The 24,075-nt window shown below is 43.0% G+C and overlaps 1 protein-coding gene across 1 annotated transcript in view; it reads left to right on the forward strand.

Annotated features, from left to right (window-relative positions):
• The window catches only part of LOC126094680 (apoptosis-inducing factor 1, mitochondrial), a 118,290-nt gene that overhangs the window by 40,026 nt on the left and 54,189 nt on the right, over window positions 1–24,075 (forward strand). Inside the window, exons 5-7 of the mRNA XM_049909197.1 lie at window positions 13,468–13,774; window positions 13,863–14,051; window positions 14,124–14,320. Of these exons, the coding sequence (XP_049765154.1) occupies window positions 13,468–13,774; window positions 13,863–14,051; window positions 14,124–14,320 (693 nt within the window). The remainder of the gene's footprint in view (window positions 1–13,467; window positions 13,775–13,862; window positions 14,052–14,123; window positions 14,321–24,075) is intronic.

The raw sequence follows: 24,075 nt of genomic DNA on the forward strand, positions 1-24,075 counted from the left end.
CTTCAGTGCTGCTCTTGGTATTGTAAAGATTATTGCAAACATTATCGTAGTTTCACTCGTCAGTAATTGTCGACATGCCTGTTGCTGGCTTCCCACAGTGTCTTGATTGTCGAGGGAAAAATCTTTGTAAAAAAAAAACAACCACTGTTGACTCTCACTTCTGATTCTGTGCTTTCACTGCTTTCAGAATCTATTTCATAATCAGTGTCACTTGAAGCATTTTCTTTGAGAAATTGACATATTCTTTTGACTTCGATTTCGTATCGATAAGCCATGTTGCTGTACTGAATGTACGAAAATGCACCGTCATTGCATTGTAATATTCAGCTGCATCTGAGCAATTCGAGTCAATTTAGAAGTGGGCACAGCTGCTGCCGCTTATTAACATACAGCCTGTGCAAAAAATTGAAGCATCAATAATGCAGTACATGCATAAGCATTGCACAAAAAGGCACCTGCATGTTGATATCTGCAGCCATCATTATGCATAAATGTACGAGAGTGCGATGACGGATATACCCTTCACTGTATGCCAGTGGGCTAATTTTCCTTTAGGCAGTATCTGTTTTCCCCTAGTTATATGTTCTTGTTTTTTGCCTTCTAGCCATTTTCTGCCAATATCATTTTTTAGATGTTTGTATTCTCTTTTGTCTCCATCAGTTACGACATTTTCAAAGTTTCTCGATTTCTCACTTAAATTCAAAATCTCCTGTGATATCAAAGGATTTCTGCTCTGTTGAGTGAATTCTTGTTGATTCACTTGCTTTGACATGACCTTGTTTTGGTAATGTGGTACCTGCTTTTGTATAAGTGACAACACCTGTCTTATGAGGGTTGCCCAGAAAGTAATGCACCACATTTATTTCTCAGCCAAGAACAATGCTACAAATCCAAAACATTACAAACATATTATTTAAAGTCTCCTTAGTGAGACAGATAGAATTGCTACAGGACAGTTTCAAAATGGCGTCTGTAAGCGATGTATGTTACAATGTGCCATCATTGAATTTTTCACTGCAGAGAAAGAAACTGTGGGGATTATTCACAAACACCTGCACAAAGTCTTTGGAGCATCTGCTGTTGACAGAAGTACAGTTAGTCTCAGGGCATGGAGGATAGGTAATCAGAAGGTGGTACGGCGTAGCTCCACAATTTGCAGCGGTCGGGGAGACCATCCGTGGCTGTCACACCTGACATGTTGCAGCTAGCTGATGTTGTCATTTGCGAGGACAGATGCATTACAACTCGGCAGTTGGTGCTACATTTGTCAATCAGCAAAGGAAGCGTGGATGCAGTTATCCGCACTCTTGGATATTCAAAAGTGTGTGCAAGAGGGGTCCCATGGCGTCTAATGGTGGATCACAAATTGCACAGGAAAAAAAAAGTCTTGATTCATTGCAATGTTTTGAAGCTGGGGGAGAAGCCTTCTTTTCCAGGATTGTGACAGGTGTTGAAACCTAGGTTCTCCGTTCTGAGCCCGAAACAAAATGACAGTCGATGGAATGGTGCCATTCCCATTCCCCACAGAAGAAAAAATTCAAGCAGCTGCTGCCACCGGTAAGGTCATGATCACCATGTTCTGGGACTATGGAGGAGTGATTCTTATTGATGTGATGCCAAGAGGCGGTACTATTAATTCAGAAGCATATGCCAACACATTAACAAAACTCAAGACATGCTTCTGGTGACTGGTGCCACAGCAACCTAGATGTTTTGCTGCAACATGATAGGGCTCGACCCCACACGTCAGTGCATTGCTGAACACATTGCAAAACAGGGTTGGACAGTGTTACCCATCCACCCCACAGTCCTGACCTAGCTCCCTCGGACTTCCACTTGGTAGGGCCGTTAAAGGATGCCATTCATGGAAGACATTTTGAGGACACAATGAAGCACTGCCTCCACCACCAGAACAAGGATTGGTAACACAGGGCATGCATGCCCTTGTTCCGCACTGGAGGAAGGCCATAGAACGGGATGGAGATTACGTGGAAAAATAGGGTGTGTAGATAAAACACCATTATTTTGTGTCTGTAATTCTCATTATGTTCAATAAAGAATTGTTGAAGAAAAAAATGTTGCGTTACTTTCTAGGCAACTGTCGTATTATACATATGAAATACGTAAACATGATTGACATGAGGATAGTGTCCTCCTAAAAGGAATGACTATGCATTGACATGCTTCATAGTAATGTAGGAATAGTTATAATTTGAAAAACAGCAATTTTGTTTTTATTTTTAAAAAATGAGAGGGGAATGTATTCTTAAGGTTAAGCTGGTCAGTCAGCAGTTTGTTGTTACAGCTATAACTTGATTATGGCTGGAAAGGTCAAAATCACAATTTTGAATAGATAAAGGTACAGTGAAATGTTGCACAGTGAGTATAATTTGTTCCAGAATCTTACTTGTAGTGCAAAATGCTCATTAAGTGAAACGATTTATCCCACATAAACTAATGTAAAATACGATAAGGCGTTAATGCAGAAAAAATATACTTAGTTTGATCTTATTCATGCTATTTACTCAAGGAAAATCATATATAGTATTATGTACTTTATTATTCATGGAACCTCTCTCTCTCTCTCTCTCTCTCTCTCTCTCTCTCTCTCTCTCTCTCTCTCTCTCTCTTTTTTTTTTTTCCTCCTGCTGACACTTCAGCACTAACCAAAAATTCAACACATCATTATAATCAAATTTGTAATGTGTGATGCAATCAGTTTCCATGCTTTCAACGTTTCAAGGTTGCTGCTTTGTTGTTACTACCTCCCCCTCCCCCCTCAGGGGGCCTGCAGTCCCTTTTGTGGGTACGTGTGTGGCACATATGGGGCCCCAAGCTATTGCAGTCTCCTTTTTCCATACTGCATTACCGTCCCTGTTCCTCTCCTTCCCTGTCCTTGCTCCTTTCTCCCTGCCCCCTCCTTTCCCTCTTAGTGGCCTTCTTATATGAACCTGGCTATCCTCCCAGCTTTGTGTTGGTATGTGCTATTCTTTAGTTTGCTGTTTCCATCTTCTTTTAGGTGTTTTTGGTCCCCTTGGGGTTTGACCTTCATTTCCAATGTTTTCCATTCAGTGTGAGCCATTTGGGGATTAACTCCTAGCCTAGTTTCCATGCTGCAGGCTCCTCTCCCCCCTCCCCTCCCTTTCCCCCTTGCACCCTGGTCCCCTTCCTTCTAGGTCACCAGCATGGTAGCCAGTCTGTGTGGTGGGGCTGTTAAGTACCCACTTGGCTGAACCCCCTGACAAAACAGGGATCACACTGCTAGTACCTGAGCTGTTAATACCTTGTGTATGCCAAGGAGTTGATGCTTATCACTTTGGGGCATCAAAATGCCCGGCAACGGCCATTCTTCTGATCCTTCGGCCTTCCCCTCCCTGGCCACCCCATGGGAAGAAGAGGGTCAAGCTCGCCGGCTTGGATTGAAACCTGGCGAAAGTTTTGCCATGACCAAGTCTTTGTTTTCCGTGGAGACGATTGAAGATAAGTATGGCAAAGTGGAATCCATGAGTAAAATGCGGTCTGATTCTTTGCTCAAAAAGACATCTTCTGCTGCCCAATCTGAAGCCCTGCGTGCTTGTGACCATCTCGGTGACATCCCAGTCTCCGTCACACCCTATCAATCTTTGAACTCAGTACAGGGCATCATTTTCCACCAGGATCTTCTTCTCCAAACTGATGAGGAGCTTCGTGCAAACCTCGAGCAGTAAGGAGTCAGATTTATCCACTGTGTACAGCGAGGCCCTAAAAACAATCGCGCTTATACAGGCGCCTTTATCCTTTGAGGGGGGGTACCCTCCCAGGGAAGGTAAAGGTGATGGTGTATCAGTGTGATGTAAGACCTTACATTCTACCACTGATGAGATGCTTTAAATGCTTACTGTTTGGACACGTCTTCCCACTGCACCAATGACCCCTCTGCGGTGACTGGATACCCCCTCCATGAGGGTAGTGCCTTTGCTGCCCTGCCAGTGTGCATAAATTGTAATGCGCAGCATCCTCCACACTCACCAGCATGCCTGGTGTATGTGAAAGAACAACGGATTTGAGTACAAGACCTTAGATCGACTTGCCTACACCGAGGCTTGTCAAAAGTATGACTGCCTCCATCCGTGCCCAACCTTCCGCCACACACTCCCAGTCCCACTCCCACTCCCCCCCCCCCCCCCCCATTAGTACTCATACCCACCCCTTCGGATGCTGCTCCCCTTCTCCACTGGAGAAACGCTCCCCTTCTTTGGCAACTGCCAGTACTGGAGCTCCCTCCCGGGACTCCTCTTCCCACCACCCCTCTGAAAGGTAATCTGCAGCTCCACATCAACCACACAATCCATGGCCAGTGGGTGCCAAGATTGCCAGTTGTAACTCCGTGTCCAATCTCGCTGCAGTCTGCCCTTCTCTTCTTTCACAAAAGAAGAAGCAGAAACACAAGAACAAGGGCAAGGCCCCTCCAGTACCACCTGACGTGCCGCCTTCCCCTCCTCCTGCCAATTAACTGACAGAGTCTGACCCCACCTATATGGACATTACTCCATCCTTATCGGTGACGGATGGCGACTCGGCGACGTGACCAGCTCCTGGATTCCAACTTGAGAATCCGCCAGTGGAATTGGAATGGCTATTTGCGTTACCTCCCAGAGTTGCAGCCCCTTTTTTCCTCCTACTCTGTTGCTTGTATTGCTCTCCAGGAGACCCATTTTGTCAATTCTTACTCACCCACCCTTCGTGGGTTCCACACTTCCTGTCGAAACCGAATTGGCCCCTTGCGGGTTTCTGGTGGTGGTAGCACCTTGGTCCATAAGGACATTGTTAGTAAATGGCTTCCTCTCCATACCACTCTGGAAGAAATTGCTGTCAAGGTCCATTTGGCCACTCCAATCACAGTCTGTAATCTCTATCTCCTACCTGACAGGCCACCCACATGCCTTGCCGTAACCACCCTTCAACTCCCTTCTCCCTTACTGTTTCTAGGGGACATTAATGCTCACAATCCCTTTGGGGTAGTCACATGACTACTGCCCTGGGCAGGACAGTTGAAGCTGTTTTGGCTCCTAAAACACCCGTGCTCCTTCAAACTTTAGTGTGCACATGGCACTTTATCTGTCATTGACGTCTCCATCTGCTGTCCTGGCCTTCTTCCCTCCATTCAGTGGGGTGTCCGTGATGACTTATGTGACCGCGATCATTACCCGATTGTTCTGACCTTCCTTCAGTGTGTCTCACTCTGTCACCCTCCCAGGTGGGTCTCCTCTAAAGCTGATTTGGGGTGTCTTCTCCTCTGCTTCCATCCCTCCTGTACCACCACACAGTAGTATTGATGAGTCTACCGCCATTCTTTCTGCTGCTGTTTCAGCCATCCCTTCTTCCTCAGGTGTCCCCCCGCCCTCCCCCCCCCCCCCCCCTCCCGAAGATGGTCCCTTGGTGGACTCCAGAAATTGCTGCAGCCATAAGACTGCCACTGTGCTCTTCAACACTTCAAGCGGCACACTTCTACTGCTCTCCTTCTGGTCTTTAAACGATTCCGCACCTGGGCCTGTCACCTAATCAAATTTCAGAAACTGATTTGTTGGGAACGATATGTGGCTGCCATATGACGGCACACCCCCTCTTCACTAGTCTGGGCGAAACTCAGGCGAATTTTTGGCCATTGTCCTCCCACTGGCGTCACAGGAATTTCTGTGCATGGTGTTGTCCTTACCCATCCGGATTTTGTCGCAGAGCATTTCACTCATCACTTTGCCCAATCCTCTGTATCGAATCAGTATCTGCCCACGTTCTCCTGAAAGAACACTCGGAACGACTGCATTTGTCTTTCATTTCTTGCTGCTTGGGGCCTTATACATTTCCTGACCGAATCAGATACATAACCAAATGCTCCAGCACTTACCAGTGGCTGGCCACCGTCGTATACTTACCCTTTTCAACCGTCTGTGGAGTGAGGGGGTATTTCCTACCCAGTGGCAGGAAAGCATTGTTATTCTGGTGTTGAAGCCTGGGAAGCCACCTCTTCAGTCGGATAGCTACCATCCAATTAGCCTTACCAACACCCTCTGCAAGCTCCTTGAACACCTGATGAGTCGGCGGTTGTTTTGGATCCTTGAATCTGGCGACCTTTTGTTATCAACTCAAGGTGGTTTTTGCTGTGGTCGCTCTACAGTGGGTAACTTGGTCCACCTGGAGTCTGCTTTCCAGTCAGCTTTCGCCCATCGGCAACACCTCATTGCAGTCTTCTATGACCTGCATAAAGCCTATGACACCACCTGGCACCACCACTTCCTCACCACCCTTCACGAATGCGGCCTTCGTGGCGCCCTGCCCGTTTTTATCCATAACTTTCTTTCTTGTCGCTATTTCCACGTCCAAGTTGGTTCCTCGTACAGCACTTCCCATTGGCAAGAAAATGGGGTTCCACAGGGTTCCGTCGGAGTGTCCCTCTGTCTCGTCGCCATTAATGGACTGGTGGTGGCTGCTGGGCCGAAGTGTCCCCCTCTTTGTATGCTGATGATTTTTGTATCTACGTCACTTCCTCCGTCATGGACACTGCAGAATGCTGTCTACAGGGGGCAGTCTGACAGGCGCAATACTGAGCTGTTTCCCATGGCTTTCAGTTTTTGGTGGCCAAGTCGTGTGTCATGCATTTCTGCCATCGCCATACAGTTTATCCCCATCCGAACCTGTTCCTCGGTGGCCAATCCCTCGAGGTGGTGGACACCCATTGCTTCTTGGGTCTGGTCTTTGATGCCCATTGACATTGCTCCCTGAAGAGGGCATGTGGGTTACATCTCAATGTTTGTATTTGTCTGTGCAATACCACCTGGGGTGCAGAATGCTCTATTTTCCTGTGATTGTACAAAGTGCCGGTCCAGTCTCATTTAGACTACTTGAGTCCTGTCTATGGTTCTGCGTCACCTTCGACATTGCAGATCTAGACCCCCATCCACCATTGTGGGGTACTACTTGTGACTGGTGCCTTTCAGACTAGCCCCGTGATTAGCCTTCTCGCAGAGGTGGGGCTTCCACCACTGTGAGTTTTGCGCCAACAGCAGCTGATATCTTACGTGCTCCACATTCGCTGCACCCCAAAGCACCTTAATTATGGTCTCTTCTTATCCAGACACGGAGATCAACCTCCTGCAGCGGCGGCCACAATGTGGGCTTACCATGGCTGCCCGCATTCAGTCGCTCTTTTCTGAGCTCCAGCACTTCCCTTTACCACCTCTTTTCTCCGCTCAGACACGTACCCCTCCGTGGTGTGTCTCTCGGCCACAGCTCTGTCTTTATCTCTCCATCAATTCATAGGATTCTCTCCTTCCGGAGGCCCTTTGCCACCAATTCTACTGTCTCCTCAGTTCATTCCAGGGTTCAGAAGTGATTTATACTGATGACTCCTTGCTTGCTGGTCACACTAGTTATGCTTACACCTCTGCGAGATATGTGGATCTTCGTTCCTTGCCAGATGGCGGCATTGTTTTTACTGCAGAATTGGTAGCCATCTTGCGCGCACTGGACCATATCTGCTTCAGTTCTGGACTGTCCTTCACTATCTGTAGTGACTCCTTGAGCAGTTTGCAAGCTATTGGCCAGTGCTTCCCTCACCACCCTTTGGTCGTAGCTATTCAGGACTCCCTGTCTCTCCTTGATCAACATAAATGCTCAGTGGTTTTCAGTTTGGACGCTAGGCCATGTTGGGGTCCCTGGCAATGAACTTGCCGATCGACTGGCTAAATTGGCTACTTACGGTCCATCTCTTGCTATTGGCATTACGTTGTCAGGTTTTTGGACTTTGGAATGCAGAATGGCACACTCTTTCTTCGCAGAACTAGCTCAGGGCGATAAAGGATTCTACAACTATGTGGCGGTCCTCCTTATGGGCCTCTCGCAAAGCCTTTCATCCTTTGCCACCTCCACATCGACCATACTTGGCTGACTTACGGTTATCTTCGGTCAAAGGCTTTAGGAAGACTCTGCAATGCTTCATAACAACAAAAAACTGCTTCCGATGAGCGTGAATTCACAACTGTTTACATTAGATTCGTTTTAGCAGTTACGAGCGGACCGCATGCACTACCTTAGTATTGCCCTGGTTTGGAAATATCTTAGATCCGGGGCTGATGCTCAGAGCAGTCTGAGTTGTAGTGAGGATGTGTGTAGTCTCCACGTGACCCGTTTTTACATTTAGTGATTTTGCTGTTTCCTCTTAAGTCAAATGAAAACAAAACGGATTTCTTTGGCCGGGAGCTATCAAGTGAATTGAAATACATTCACATAATTACGGAAGGCTAATATATGTTCTTAGTTACAGATTTTATTTTATTTCCACTTTTCTGACAGTCATGCATTAAGTGCCTCCTAGAACAATGAAGTTATTTTTGTCGGTTTGCTAAAGAAATTTGTCTTTTATTAATCTTTTACGCTGAGGCAGTCAATGTGTTAGAAACGAAGTGTTTAGCTCCATACTATTGGCTAATTTCAAATGCTTGCTGCATTTTAAGTGCACGTTTTCATCTTCTAGCACGTATGGCATTATGCAATAATAAAGAATCAAAAATGAGTTTATACAGTACTGGTACTCCAAGAAAATTTACATCCCGAAACCCACACTGAAAGCTTAATATCAGGTCGAGGCCTACTTCATTGGGAATCTGGATATACGAATGTGCTCTTAAAGTATGAAATTTAAGTGTGCCATTTTTGTATGGTTCACAAAATTCCGATGCTCTTGGAGTATCCTCTGATATCTTCTTTTTTATGACATAATGTAAGATCTTTTAATGTTTTACACGTACGAACACATGGGCTGCCAAAGCACGATGGTGCCAGTTATCTGGCGCTGTCTGACAACTACTGAAACGAACCTATTTCTAACAGGTCGCAGGAAAATATTGCGAATGGTGGTTTGAAAAGCGTTACTTTCAAAGTAAATTTTCTTTTGCGCAAATTGAACTATGTGCGAGAATGCACAATGAATTTCTTAAATCGCAGAGCATTTGATGACGAGCCATTTAAAAGTATTTTGAGCCCAGATGATCAGACATTCATGTCATTACTATAATCAATTTGATGTGGTGCTACGGGAAGCTCTCTCTCCTCTGCGCTAGCTAATTTATTTGTGGAAAACTTTGAGGACAAGCCACTGGGCTCGGCTAAAAATTTGATGGGCACATTTGTGTGATATATCTTAAAGGGTAATGTGGAAAAAAAGATAAATGTTATATGTGAAAGCTTAGCTTCTCTTGCAGCTTATTAACCTTAAAGATCAATATTATATGTGAAAGCTTTGCTTTTCTGGTAACAACACTATGTATATTAATTTAAAACATTAACTTTTCCCGTTTGTCTATCCGCGCTACTTAACATTGATGTTGCTATTAGCTGACTGCATCACATGTCCTGGGGTCTGAATATCCGCCGTCATCGGCTGGCGAGATCACGTGACGTGAGCTATGTCTGGCTTACAAAAGCACATCGCAATCTTGATTACAGTGGTTCGGAAAGTAACATGCAGTGTTTGGTGGAATTCGAATTTATACTTTTGTAATACGAAAATATGCAGCGTACATGTTGCTGCACCTTTCCAAAAGGGGTTTTCTTCCCTGAGTTTCATTTTCTAAAGTGGCAGGAAATTCTACGCCCGTGTATAAAAACATAACCATTCAAAAGGATTGATAAGTTTCACAGTTCTGAGGGAAAATATACTGTCACTTAATAACATGGAAAAAGTGTTTTTTCATCTGGGAGAAAGTGTGTTTTTAACCAGGAAATCCGGGAAAATCTGGAAATTTTTTTTCCGTTGTCCGCGTATACACCCTGCTTGTCTACCTGTGCTTCTTCCTGCATGCCCCTGTCATTAGTCACTTTCTTTCCCTTCTCTCTTCTTCCACCTTCTTCCTTCCTACCGTGTCAATAATTTGTAATTTTATGGCCATTCTAGTTCTCTCTTAGAGTGTGAGGTTTTATCGGTTTTAGTTATTCCAAGGTCGGAGGGACTGATGACCGCGTAGTTTGGTCCCTTCTCCAATCCAACCAACTAACCTCCTCTTCCTCCTCCTCTGAAGAACTCCTCTACACACCTTCCTGCTCTGAAACACACAACTCCATAAGCTCTTCATTGGTCATTCCTTGGCTGTGATCTTCCACAAGACATTCAACATATTCCAGCCAAAGCTTCTTCCAAGCAGAAATGAGGATTCTCTTGGTAATCCCTTCTCACACCTTTTCGATTGTCTTGGTGCAGGCAGCAATGTTGAAGTGAAATTTCCAAAACTCTCTGAGAGTGAGATTGGTAGCTTAAGTCAACTCAAAGCAATGCTCGAAGAGTGCTACATTGTAGAACTTCTTAAAGGTAGAAATAATTTGCTGGTCCATAGGCTGGAGTAGCAGTGTGGTGTTGGGAACCAGAAATTGGATCTTGATGAATTGAAATTCTTCAAGAAGGTGATCTTGTAGGCCTGGAGAATGGACTGGAGCGTTGTCCATAACAAGAAAGACATGGAGTGACAGATTCATTTCAAGAAAATACCTTTTCAGAGTAAAGGACCAAACACTGGATTGATCCAATCACAAAATAGATCATGTGTCACCCGAGCCCTGTTGTTGCACCTCCACATCACATTTAACTTGCTCTTCTGTACTGTACTGAAGGTTCATGGAGTTTCTGAATGGTGCACAAGCAGCAGTTAATTTTCGTACTTCCACTTTCATTGCACAGAATAACTGTGTGAAGGAGTCTTTCATTGGCTTGTGACCAGGCAATCCATTCTCCTACACTCTTACGAAGGTCCGCGTTGACATCTTTTCCAGAAAAGAACTGTCTCATCACAATTAAAAACCTATTGTGGCAGATAACCCTCAGAATCTACAAGCATCTTGTAGTTGCTGATTAAGTTCTCTGCTGCCTTTGTGTCTGAGCTGGCTGCTTTGTCATGCCTCACAATGCTGTGGATGTCAGTTCTTCTCTTAAACTTCTAGAACAACCCATGGCTTCCCTTAAACACTTCTTTGGTTGCTGATGATCCTAGTGTCTTCATTCATTCTCACCTTCTTCTCACAAATGATGTTCTTGTTAATAGTTTCACCTTGCAATTGTCTTCCATTTATCTATATAAGGAGCAACCAATCGACATTGTCCACAATACGAAACTGTTGTTTAGATACTCTTGTCACTTCCTATGAAGCATCTGTCTCATTGGTCTTGTCCCTGGTCTTGAGGAGAATGCAAATAGTCGATTTAGGCCAGTTGTATGTGCCTGCTAAATCAGTAATGCTCACGACACGTTCAAGTTTTTCAGTGATTTTATGTTTTATTTCTAAGGTCATCTTCGTTCTCTTACGGTCATCTTCTTCCAGATTTATCTTCGGAGATGTTTCTATGAAGGCTATTAAAATTCACACACACAAAACACTGTGTGAACACAAGTTTAGAAAAAATATGTGATTAAAACCTGCACTAAGATGGTAGCAGAAAGAGTGCAACACCCAAACAGCAGTACATACTAAAGACATTGTTCATGTGCTGCTGCTGACAGTGAAAGGTGTTCATATTGTTGAATGTTTCCCTTGCCACGCAGGAATGGCTGGTGTGGCTGTTGATGTCTCACTAAATCATAGTCACTCACTATGTGAAACATCACTCGCTAAGCAAGTCATTTTTTTACAATTTGTTTTGCTCTTTATGTAAATTGTGTGTTATGAGGAGACTTCAATTAGCAAGGTTCCACTGTGCCTAAATAAAAGATCACAGTTCAGTCCCATTCTCAAACTTTTACTCGTCCTGTGATCTAGTGATATCTGTTGGTAGTATCACCACCGCAGGTCCTGCCACTATAATTTATTCTCATGACAACAATTAGTTAAATATTATTTATTTTGTTTGTTAGGCATTTCATTCTGAATTAATTTTCCTTCTTTTTTCATCCGAGTGTCACCATGTTCTGACGTTGAGTAAAATGTGGTAACGTTTTCACCCAGTATTCTGATACGTGAACAGCAACCGATTTTCTCATTTGCAGACCACTTAGTAAATCTTTAGTCTCTCGTATTCCAATAAAATATTGATCTGGTTTCAGAATAGAGTAATGTTTTTCGAGGACAACATGTTCAAGTTCGAATGTTACCTTTACTAAAAAAGCAGAATTAATGTTTCTAATACTATGTAATTTAATGCCATTTTCTCCTGTGTTCCACAAAAACACCTTATTTCAGGCAGAGCACTAGACAGTTGTAGTGACTAGTTCATAGTTTCTTGCTTATCTCTTGCACTAGTGCCTCACGAGTCAGTGTCACGTCATTGCTCGTGCAACGTCGATATTGTATTGAGTACTTTGGCGTATCAGGAAATCTTGAGCCTGTTGGAACACAAGTACCACCTTGCAACATTCTTCAAAATACATCTGCACGTGACCTCAGTAGCCAAAGCTTCATATATAAATATGACTGCTATAAATGTAAGACTGACCCTTTGTACTCCACTGAACAACATAAAATGTTGACCTCAATAGCAATAGTTTAATCTGCAAATATAAGATGATTGTGTATTTTTTGAATGACGAATTTGGGGAAAAAACCTCATCTTATACTCGGGTAAATTCAGTAGGTGTGCCTCTGGCCCCTATCTAGACTTTTACTGTTTCCTGCAGAAACATATACTGTTGCTGAATATTTGTCCAATTTTAAAGTCAGTTAAATTCTGACAGTAAATGGGTATTGACAAACTATAGTAGATGCTCATAATAAGCCAAAGTATGTGGTATGTCTGCTCATAATTCTCCCTCCCATATTAATCCTCTTTCTCAGCCAAACTGGTGTCACTGTTCCCCCTCTAACCCTCCAGAATTCTGAAAAGGTCACATGAATTCAATTGCCAACTCTTCAAAGCTTCACCTTTAAATATAAAGTGCTCCCTATACTGATTTGTTACACAATGTAAAAACGTTGACCTCTGCTGCAGCAATTTTATATCCAGATGTAGGATGACTGTATTTTTCAAATGATGAATTTGGAGAAAAAACCTTGTCTTATGATGGGGCAAATGTGGTATTTAGTGTGGCTGTGTTTGCTTCACTCATTCAGTAGTAGATACATGCTTACTTCTTGCAATTTCTATTGCTGTCACTAGGGTGATACATTCCTTTATAACAACAAAATACCGCAGTACATCTGAAGTGTTGCATGCAGATGTCAAATTACAACAGAAGTTATGTATTAACACAGATGGTATTATATGTGAATTGTTTCCAAACAACACAATTAACTTCAGTATACACCTTTCTGCTGTCGACATCATATTATCTGAAAAATAGTTGTTCATAGTTTCTGGAAATGGATGCACTAAAGTTCAGACTTTTGACTTCTATTCTCTTTTTGTATAAAAATATCTTTGATTGCAGTGTAAATAATTGTAACTTTTCACTTTTGTTGAACCATTTAGATAACCATAAAATTAATATTTCAAGTTTAGTTGGTTTTTTACAGGTGCTTATAGTTTCAAATGAGAGTTGTTATCCTTACATGAGACCTCCATTATCAAAGGAACTGTGGTTTAATGAAGATGATGAAGCTTCCAAAAAGCTACTTTTCAAGCAGTGGAATGGTACAGAGAGAAGTCTTTTTTATGAACCAGAAGACTTTTATGTTGATTGCAAATGTTTAATGGAACAGGCCAATGGAGGTGTTGCTGTAGCACGAGGTTGGAATGTTAAAAAGGTAGATGTTACTGAGAAAATAGCATATCTTGAAGATGGACATGAAATTAGGTTTAAGAAGTGCCTTATAGCTACTGGTGAGTAGAAAATAATCTTCTTGTTACATACTATACAATTTTATTTTAGGTAGTCTTATTACATTTCATAGATTTTTTGTTATTGCAGGAGCCAGCCCAAAAAACTTGCCAGTCTTTGAGAAAGCAAATGATCTGATTCAAGAAAAAGTTACATTATTTAGGGATGTTTATGATTTTGAAGAACTCCATGCAATAGTTCATAAAGGTGTTAAAAATATTGCAGTTATTGGTGGTGGATTTCTCGGAACTGAACTAGCGTGTGCTCTAGCTCGCCATGGTATGTTGTTGTAACAAATTATATTGACTAGTTTCATTATAAGTGCCAACATTTTATAGTTATTTTTTCCAGGCTGCAAGGAAGGTGTGAAGGTGCAGCAGATATTTCCAGAAAGTGGTACTTTGGGAAAAATTTTACCTGAATATTTAAGTCAGTGGACCATGAACAAAGTGAAAGCAGAAGGAGTGAATGTGATTCCAAATGCTGAAGTCAAAGAAGTTGACGCGGACAAGGGGCAAGTTGTGTTAAAACTCAGCAATGGACAGTCGGTTAGTTTCAAGATTGTTTGTGTAAAGTGAAACATGTGTATAGGGCTTTGTCAAAACATTGAGACAAAGCACTGATTAAGGAAATGTTATACGTAATTTGATTACTGGTCCGTTGATGGTCTTCAACAGAGAGTGAAAGTTATATAGAATTTTTAGTAATTTTGTAAATTTTGGTTGGTACTGTGTGCACTGTTACTTTGAACATTTGTAGTTGGCTAAGACTTATAATATCTGCAGTCTCTCTCTCTCTCTCTCTCTCTCTCTCTCTCTCTCTCACACACACACACACACACACACACACACACACACACACACACATCTTGCTTGATGGTATTTTGATGCGTAGTAGTTTTCATTTCCTGAGAAAGCTTTGTCTGTCATTTGTCCAAAGTGGAGCTTTTATGTGCTATTTATAGCTCAAAGGTGGCACAGTGTGTTCACGTATGTTACTAATATGTTTCTATACCTTGACATGCTCTGTCGCGAAGGAGTGGAAATGTGACTAATGCAGTAGCTATATGACTTACAGGTATTGTAAAAGTGTAATTTCAAAAGTCCTGCACACGGCACATGTGCAACCATTATGGTAGCATGATCAAGTTGAAATTCATGTTAGCTGTGAGAGACTTGGTGTCATGAGTAATTCAGTTTTAAAATGGAAGCTGAAACCCAGTCAGGTCAGATTACACATTGTGGCTAGCATTCATATATCAAAAGTGTCAAGTACCTGCATGGTGGTAGCTGGGGCCCTGTGGCAGCCATACACATACTCACTGAAGAGCAGTGAGCCACGGTGGGGGACATCTGGCAGCAACTTCAGTTATGATAATGTAAACTGGAGTTTCAGCCCCCTTACCGTGCGGGGATCACACTGTTGGTGCCTGCGCTGCACACTCCCCAAGTATGCTGTATAGCGTGTGCCCATCATGACTGGGGCATGGGGACTCCAAGAAACAGATTACTAGCCAAGTAGCTGTGGCTATGGTGCCCATGAGGAGAACCTCCATTCGGAGAAGGGGGCACCATGGCAGATAGTTCGCATATGAAGCGACTTAAACTTTCTCCTGCTGGTGGTCACATGACCCCAGAAGTCTCTTCGTATGGAAAGGATGTGTATGATGCAACAAAGAACGATCCCAACGTGTTACCTTCATTGGCAACACCGTTGGAGGCACACAGGACTAGACGGTAAGGAGCAAAATCCTCATCCCCAAATTCCTGATCTTGATGGGGACACCTTTTTGGCTACAAAAACGTTTATTTTTTTGTGAACACATTGATAAAAAATAGGGGGAAGTTGCAGCCATATTTAAGGTGAAGAGTAGTTTCCTCCAGGCTAAGTGCTGCTCTCTTGTGAAAACTTGCGTGACATACCTAGGACTGTCTGTCCCCCGCAGGAGTCACAGTATGGTCCAGGGCTTTATCTTTCCCTGTGGTCTTCTTTTGCAGTCTGATGAGCTGTGGCCCAACTGAGAGCGACAGAGTGTGCACTTCATCCATCGTGTCCATAGGGAATCAAGGGAAAATGGAATTGCTAGTCGGGCATTCGTCATGGCTTTCGAGGGTGATACATCACCTGGGAAGGTCAAGGTGATGGCCTACCGGTGTGACGTGAGACCCTATGTTCCTTTTCGTAAGAGAAGCTTCAGTTGTATGAAGTGAGAAGCTTCAGTTGTCTGAACTTTGAAGTTTGGATGTGTGTCTTCCCAGTCCATTGCCTCCCATCTGCAGGGATTGTGGACGTCCTCTGACGCAAATGTTCCATGTGCTGCTCCTTCCACATGTGTAAACTGTGGTGATCTCCACTCTCCATGCTCTCCAGATGGCTCCATTTTTAAGCATGAAAGGAAAATAAGACTACAAGACCCCAGACAAGTTCCCATACAAAGAGGCCAGAAAAAAGGTTGAGCACCTTAATCCCATAGAAATTACTCAGTCTTGCACTACAGTCACAACATTCTCACCTTCTCTAGCAATGGTGCTCTCCTCTGTTGCACTTCTTACAGTGAACTCTGAGTTGTCTGATAGTACATGCCACTCCAGGTAGTTAGGGTCGCACATCAGGCCATTGACTCTCACTTGCCGACGACATCGGTCCCCATCCCCCAGCTGGAGATGCCTCATATTCCTGCAACTTCTCTAGCTGGGAAGAGGTTCCTTGGGACTCTTCCTAGCATGGTTCCAGCTGGTCCACAGCCAGACACCAACCAGTGACTGAAGGAATGACAGCCTGCTTACCATTGGACTCTTGTTCTTCCTCTGTCCCTAAAACCAGTTTGGGGAAACCTCAGTCCTTGTCTTCTAAGGAGGAAGAGGACAAAAAAAAGTTGTCTAAGACGCAAAGGAAACTCCAGTGGTCCCCATGCCACTGGACCCTGCATGTCCTCCTTTGCCCAAGATGGAAATCCATGTGGCTCCTAAGACACCAGATCCCCCCCAGGCAATTTGCCTCAGAGCCTATGTCATTATATCCCCTGGTGTCTGTTGGTGGCAGCACATGACCGTGGTTCATAATTTGTCCCCACCTCCAGTCGCTTCATGCCCCCAGAATATTTAGACAGTCTGACCCTCCAGTGGAATTGTAATGGATTTTTCCACCACCTGGCTGAGCTATGGCAGCTTTTAAGTACTTTGTATTGCCATGCAGGAAATGTGGTGTCCAGCAATTCAGACCCCTGCCCTTCAAGGCTGCCGAGATTATTTTTAAGAATTGTACCGAGAGTATCATGCAGAGTTTACACATGTGTGTGAACTCTGTATATAGTTAACTTGTGCCTCTTGATAACCCCTTGGAGGCTGGCTGTTCGGGTAAAGGAACATCAGGATTTTACCATCTGTAATTTTTATCTTCCTCCTGATGATGTTTTATCCCAGGATGTATGTCTGCATTACTCTCCCAGCTCCCCCAACCTTTCCTGCTATTGGGCACTTCAGTGCCCATATCTCTTTGCATGGAGGTACAATGAACACTGGCCACAGTAAAGAGACATCTATACTAGCACAGCTCAATCTTTGCCTCTTCGTCTGGTGCCACCACACATTTCAGTGTGGTACTAGAACTTATTCGGCCACTGATCTCTCTTTTGCAGCCCTGGTCTTCTACCATCTATCCACTGGAGGGTCCATGATGACCTGTATGATGTGACCAGTTCCTGATCTTCCTGTCTGTCCCTCAGCATTGCTCCCCTATACACCCAACACCCACCCAGATGGTTTCTCTGTAATGCTGACTGGGATGAATTCACCTCTGCTGTCGTCCTCTTAACCCCCCCCCCCCCCCCCTGCAAGATAGTATCAATGTGGCCGATCAGCATAGAATGGCAGCCATTCTTTAGGCAGCCAACCAAAACTTCTCATCTCCCTGGTGAAACAGTACCCTGCTGGACCCCAAAGATCGCTGCTGCCATTGGAGATCATGGGTGGGCTCTCCAACACCATAAGCGGCATCTTTCACTGGAGTACCTCATTGCCTTTAAACAGCTCTGTACCCATGTTCAGTACCTCACAAAATGACGAAAGCTAGAATCCTGGAAATGGTATGTTTCCATCATTGGATCATGTACCTCTCCATCACACTTATGGGCAAAGGTCAGATACTTCTGTATCTTCCAGTCCCTTGCAGATATTTCAAATATTTCCTTTGATGGTGCCGTTTATACTGATCCAGAAGTGCCATTCATCCAGACACTGTCACTGAACATTTTGCTGAGCATTATGATTGCATATCTGTGTCCTTTCGATTAATTAAAAAGTGGGGGAGCAAATGCGCTTGTCTTCTACTATCTGCCACCTGGTGCCATATAATGCTCTCTCTCTGTTCAGTGAGTGGGAACTCTTCAGTGCCCTAGTCCACTGTCCTGACGGCGCCAGAGCCAGACCGCATCCACAATCAGATGCTGAAACATCTCGCAGAGGATTGTGAGTGTCACATCCTTGCCCTCTTTAATCGAATATGCAACGAAGGTGAGTTCCTATCACGGTGGCGAGAAAGCGCTATAATTCCGGTACTGAAACTGGGTAAGAACCGCCTAAAGATTGGCAGTTATTGCTCAGTCAGGCTGACCAACATTCTCTGTAAGTTGCTCGAACACATGGTGAGCAAGCGGCTGTGTTGGCTCTTTGAGTCTTGGGGCCTTTTGGCTGTATTTAAGTCTTCCCAAAGGCAACTCCGCTGCTAGAGTCCACCATCTAGATGGCCTTTGCACGTTGTCAGCACCTCATTGTTGTCTCTTTCTATCTACAGAAGGTTTATTTAGGGCATGACTTGGGATCACCGCATCCTTACTACATTACATGAATATTGTCTGGGGTCCACTCCCAATTTTTGCCAAGAACTTCCTGTCTTACTGCACATTCATGATTCAAGTGGGTACTTCACTAAGTACCCCCGTCCATTTCCCAAGAGAGTGGAGCCCTGCAGGACTCTGTACTGAGTGTCCCCCTCGTTTTGGTTGTCATCAGTAGTCTAATGGCAGTTGTGAGGTCTTTGATATCACACTCTGAATATGCTGACAATTTTTTGCTTTTGTTATTGCTCTAGTATGTGTGTCGCTGAGCGTTGCCTGCATGGCGCCATACAAAAGGGGCAGTCATGGGCTCTCACCCATGGCTTTCAGTTTCCAGCTGTCAAGACTTGCCATGCACATCTGTTGCCCTTGTACTGCCCACCCACACCCAGAGCTTTACCTGGACAATCAATTATTTCTTGTAGTTGAGATGGACTGCTTTTTGGGACTGATCTTAGATTCCCAGCTGATGTGGCTTCCTCATCTTTGTCAACTTAAGTGAAAGTGCTGGTGACACTTCAATACACTTCACTTTACTGGATCCCATTATAATTTTGGGGTCCGACTCGTCACAGGAGCCTTCCGAACTGGCCCCCTTGAACAGCCTACTAGTCAAGGTTGGAGTTCCTTCATTACCTATCAGTTGCCAATAACAGCTGCTGAATCACACTATACGCATTCGTATCTTCCCAGAACATCCCAAACTACTGTGTCCTTTTCCCTGTAAGGGAGCTCCACCTTGCAAAATGGTGGCCCAGAACTGGGTTTACATCTGCTGCATGCTCGCTGTGTGTCTGTTTGGAACTTCAACTTCCTTCACTGTCACCTTTGGTTAGGGAGACATCGCACCTGCCCCCATGGCTTGTGCCCTGACCCTGGATTTGGCCATAAGTCTCCTTTGGTCCAAAAGATTCCATAGCCTTACAATTTTTTGCCACCTGTTCTTGACTGACTTTGAGACCTATCCCGGTTCGGGATTGTTATTCACAGAGGTTCAACAGTCTAGAGATGAACAGGTTTTGCATACACACATTCATGGTGCAGTGAACTCCACTCTTTGCCAAACGGATGCAGTGTCTTCATTGCTGAATTAATGGCCATTAAATTAGCACTTGGCTACATCCATTCTTGCAGTGGTAAGAGTATCCTAATATATGGTGACTCCTTAGCAGCCTTCAGGCTGTAGACCAGTGCTGGTCTCCTCACTCACTGATTACGGGCATCCGGGATTGTGTCTCTGACCTCCATCAAGCTGGACTGCCAGCTGGTTTCATTTGGACTCCTGATCATGATGGGACTTTGGGAAATGAAATACCGTATTTTCTTGAATCTAAGCCGCACCTGAAACATGAGACTCGAAATCAAGGAAAAGAAAATTTCCCGAATCTAAGCCGTGCCTGAAATTTGAGACTCGAAATTCAAGGGGAGAGAAAAGTTTTAGGCCGCACCTCCAAATCTAAACAAAGTTGGTCCATTGTAATATGAGACACAATTTAGGTCGAATGAATGACGATACAGCTACAGTAGTTTGGTTCGGGTCGTAAGCTTAGTAGTTAAGCTTTACCAGGTAGCCATTGCTATGCGTCAGGCGCTCCATCCGTATTTATATGGGTACCCTTCCTTTTTCAGGTGCTTCGTCTGGTTTGAATCGATTATTGCGTATTTTTCTTTGATCTGATAAGTGCCATTCCCTTTCTTATAGGTGTTTACGTCACTCTAAGCTGAAAATGCATTGCTGTACTGTGTCATGCATTGTTTGTCGCATTCTGATAATGAGTGTTTACGACCTGTTGCCGCTCGCAGCATGGCTTGCTTTTGTGCGCGCCACCACCACTTCCAATTTAAAGAAAGAAAAAAAAAGAGGAATCGTCTCATTAGCGAAACAATGGCAAGAGACTGCTATTTGTTGTTACTTACACTGCTGCTTTATTTGATAATGATCAACAAGAAGCAAATAATATACTGCGTATGATAGAAGTTCTGAACAAGAGTTTAGCGAAAATTTTTCTCCGTTTGAAAGTCTTTGCAGATGCCTCTTTAGTACATAACATTCTGCACAGAAATTAGAGTCATCTTAGATTTAAAAATTAAGTCAATTGCCTTGCTTCATTTCTGACTGTATCACTATCAGGCATAAGAATAATATGAATATAAGCATGACATGATATGTATATTCTTCCGCGTTTGCTGTTGTCTCACTCTAGTTTCCTAGTTTATTAGGCAGACAGGATTTAAATGAGATACCAGCAAAACACGAAACAATACATGACAAAATGTTTATATTCGTATTATTCTTATGGTGAAGAGAATACTGCATGTGATTAACAGTTAATAAAAGTTCCTATTAGCAACCATCTCTTCTCACAGGTAGGAAAAAATTGAGAACGTAGAGTTGGCCATATTGACAAACATCCCAAACAGTCTTGCCCGTCGGATTTTCGTAGTACATTGAAAGGCTGCTATATTCGTAGATGAGCAATACGGAATTTGTATTTACTTCGTTGGATTATGTATGAAAATGCAGTGGTGGAAACTCTGAGCAGGGAAAAAGCTCGTCTTCCACCTTAATTTATTTACAGACGCAGAGGTTTTGGCTCCAGTATTTATCTTTGTGCCTGCAAAGCATGCCTGTGTAGCGCAACATATATTCAACGGCAGAAGTTAATTGTGGCGGCACCTACCAACATTTTACAGAACTTCCGCTTACTTTGCACTCGATTCTAAGCCGCAGGCAGTTTTTTGCATTACAAAAACTGGAAAAAAAGTGCGGCTTTGATTCGAGTAAATACGGTAGTTGACCGATTGGCCAAGCTGGCCATCAGGATGCCGCTTCTAGAAATGGGAGTCCCAGAACCAGACCTTCGGTCATTTGTATGCCATTGATTGCTGGATGTCTGGAATTCGGAATGGTCTGCTGTGATCTCCCCATACAAACTGAGGACTATTAAGGAGACCATGACCCCATGGCAGTCTTCCTTGTGTGCTTCTTGCCGTGGATTCACAGTCTTTTGTCGATTCCACATTGGCCACACTTAGCTGACCTGTGGTCACATTCTCCGACATGAGGATCTTCCTCATTCCCGATGTGGAGCCCACCTGATGGTGGCCCACTTACTCATAGACTGCCCTAATTAGGCTGCTTTGAGGTGGCATCTGAATCTTCGTGACAAGCTACCTTTGGTGCTAGCAGATGATGCCAAGGTGGCTGTGGGTGTTGTGTTTTGACTGCAAAGGTGGTTTCCGCTCATCCGTGTAAGGAAGGACTTTTTGGACTTGTTCACTGCCTGAGGGGTAGAAGTTTCCAAAATGTTGGGAAGCTGTCATAAGCATAAAATAAAAAATGGGAGTGATTTTGCTGTTCCCTTGCTGATATGTGTAAGTGTCAGAATGAATCGTACACTATGATCTTGATCAAAGTAAACCATTGTTTGCAAGTAGTGCTCTAAAGTTTGTTTTAAAGTGAGTGCTCAATAGATGTAATTTCCACACCTGTTATTTTCAAATGATGTGACTTACAGCATAGCTGCCACATACAGATCAAAGAGAATGAATGCAGGCACATGCCTTGTTTAAGGCAGTTACATGGAGATGTCACTAGAAAAAGACTGGAAGATCATACCACTGTGGAGGGCTTTGATCAGTCTTAAGAAAATCTGTAGGGCCGGTGAAGTGTGGCTTAGGCACAATCAGCAGATATTCAGTATTTGACAATACTAATTTGTCAGACTTTTAATATACTGAAACGTTTCTCACACCATCAATAATATCGTTACTGTCGTCTGGCATCAGCTAGCAATATGTCGTAAGAAGGTTAAGAATGATCTCAAACACACAAAAGAATGGGTATGCCCTAATTTTCTTGGCAATAGCTAGCAAGAAACAATAGACAACAACAAGAAAGAGGAAAAGGGTCCAAGTTTGCTGAAAATAATGACTTGTTGCATGTTATTTTACTAACAGAAATTGAAACCGGAGACCCTAAAGTTTTTCGTGCGAGTCCTCTGTTTGTATTAAAACTTCCTAATGCTGATGTGCTCTGAAATAAAGAAGCAAAATAAGAGAGAGAATTGCAGTTGATGAGAGATCAAGAGAACAGAATTTTCAGGTGGTCTGGGTCCTAAAGCCGGTTCTTTCTTGGCTTATCATACTTGGTAGAATGTCTTGTTATACATTTCTCAGGATTTTTGTGGTTCTTTTCGTAGTAGTAGTAGTAGTAGTAGTAGTAGTAGTAGTTGTTGTTGTTGTTGTTGTTGTTGTTGTTTTGCCGGGTACAGCAGTCTTGGTGGGTCGCTTTTATAGAAAAGATCTTGCTATTGCTTCGCTTTGTAATGACAATGCTATTTTGTAAATATTTACTCTGCTCTTATTTAGACATTGACGAGATACACAGCCTGGCCCCAAGCAACACATTTCATTATTATATATTGTTTAGATAGTTTTTAATATGCACTGGGTGTGACGTGTTGATAATGCACTGTTCATTCACCCATTATATAATGGTCTGAGTCTATTATTTAAAATGGCTTGCATTAAGATTCAGTTAAATAATTTCATTCTTTCCTAACAAGCACGGCCCATAAATATGATTTAATAATAGTCAGGAAAAGTTACAGCTAGCTCATGTAACATTTCACCAGAGATTTTATTATCTGTGTTGTATTGAAGTTTAAAGTTGGCATAAAATTGTCACAGTTAAATGTTTTTGTGGTTAATAGCAAACTGTTTGCACTAAAAAATTCTGATCAAAATTTAGACTCTCACAGCCTATTTAGTTGAAAGTCAGTTCTTAATGAATTCTCAGTTAATAAACAGTAAATTAATATTTCTCTCTTTCTCTCCCCACACATTTTCACCTTCAAGAAATAATTATTTTGTGGAATGAAATCAGTGCTGACTTGGAACAGGTATGTCTCTGGTTAAAGAATATTTTGTAGAATTTTCAGTATGTTCTTCCCCCCGGTGCAGATAAAAAAACTTATTACTGCAGCCTCAATTAAACCAACAGAAATAAAGTTGGTGACCTATTCACATCAAGAGTGAGCAGTAACTGTAACAAGTGAGAAAAAGAAGTTGGCTAACAATGTCGTGCAGTAGCTTACAAAGACTGAAACAGTCTACGAAATAACATTCTTTTGTCCCTTTACTTAGTACTCTTAGAGATTAATTTGTATTTAAATAATATTAATATTAATTTTATTACTGAAAAAGTAATAAAGGCAGATTAAAATACAGTGCCTACAATTGATGAAAATATGAGATTGACTTCAGTCCCCAGCCTTAGTGTAATCATTCAGTGAAATCATTCCGCATTTGGTCGTTAAAAATATTATTTATTGTGACTGCAATTTCGGCACACTTTCGTTGTCAAACATTGTGTGGTGTTGAAACACAGTCTAAAACATTCAGTTGTGACATGCTAGAACATAGTCCCTAGCAGTCGGACACCAAATACAAGTTGCGGTATACATC

The sequence above is a fragment of the Schistocerca cancellata genome, chromosome 8 (genome assembly GCF_023864275.1).
Source record: "Schistocerca cancellata isolate TAMUIC-IGC-003103 chromosome 8, iqSchCanc2.1, whole genome shotgun sequence".
NCBI classification, from domain to species: domain Eukaryota; kingdom Metazoa; phylum Arthropoda; class Insecta; order Orthoptera; family Acrididae; genus Schistocerca; species Schistocerca cancellata.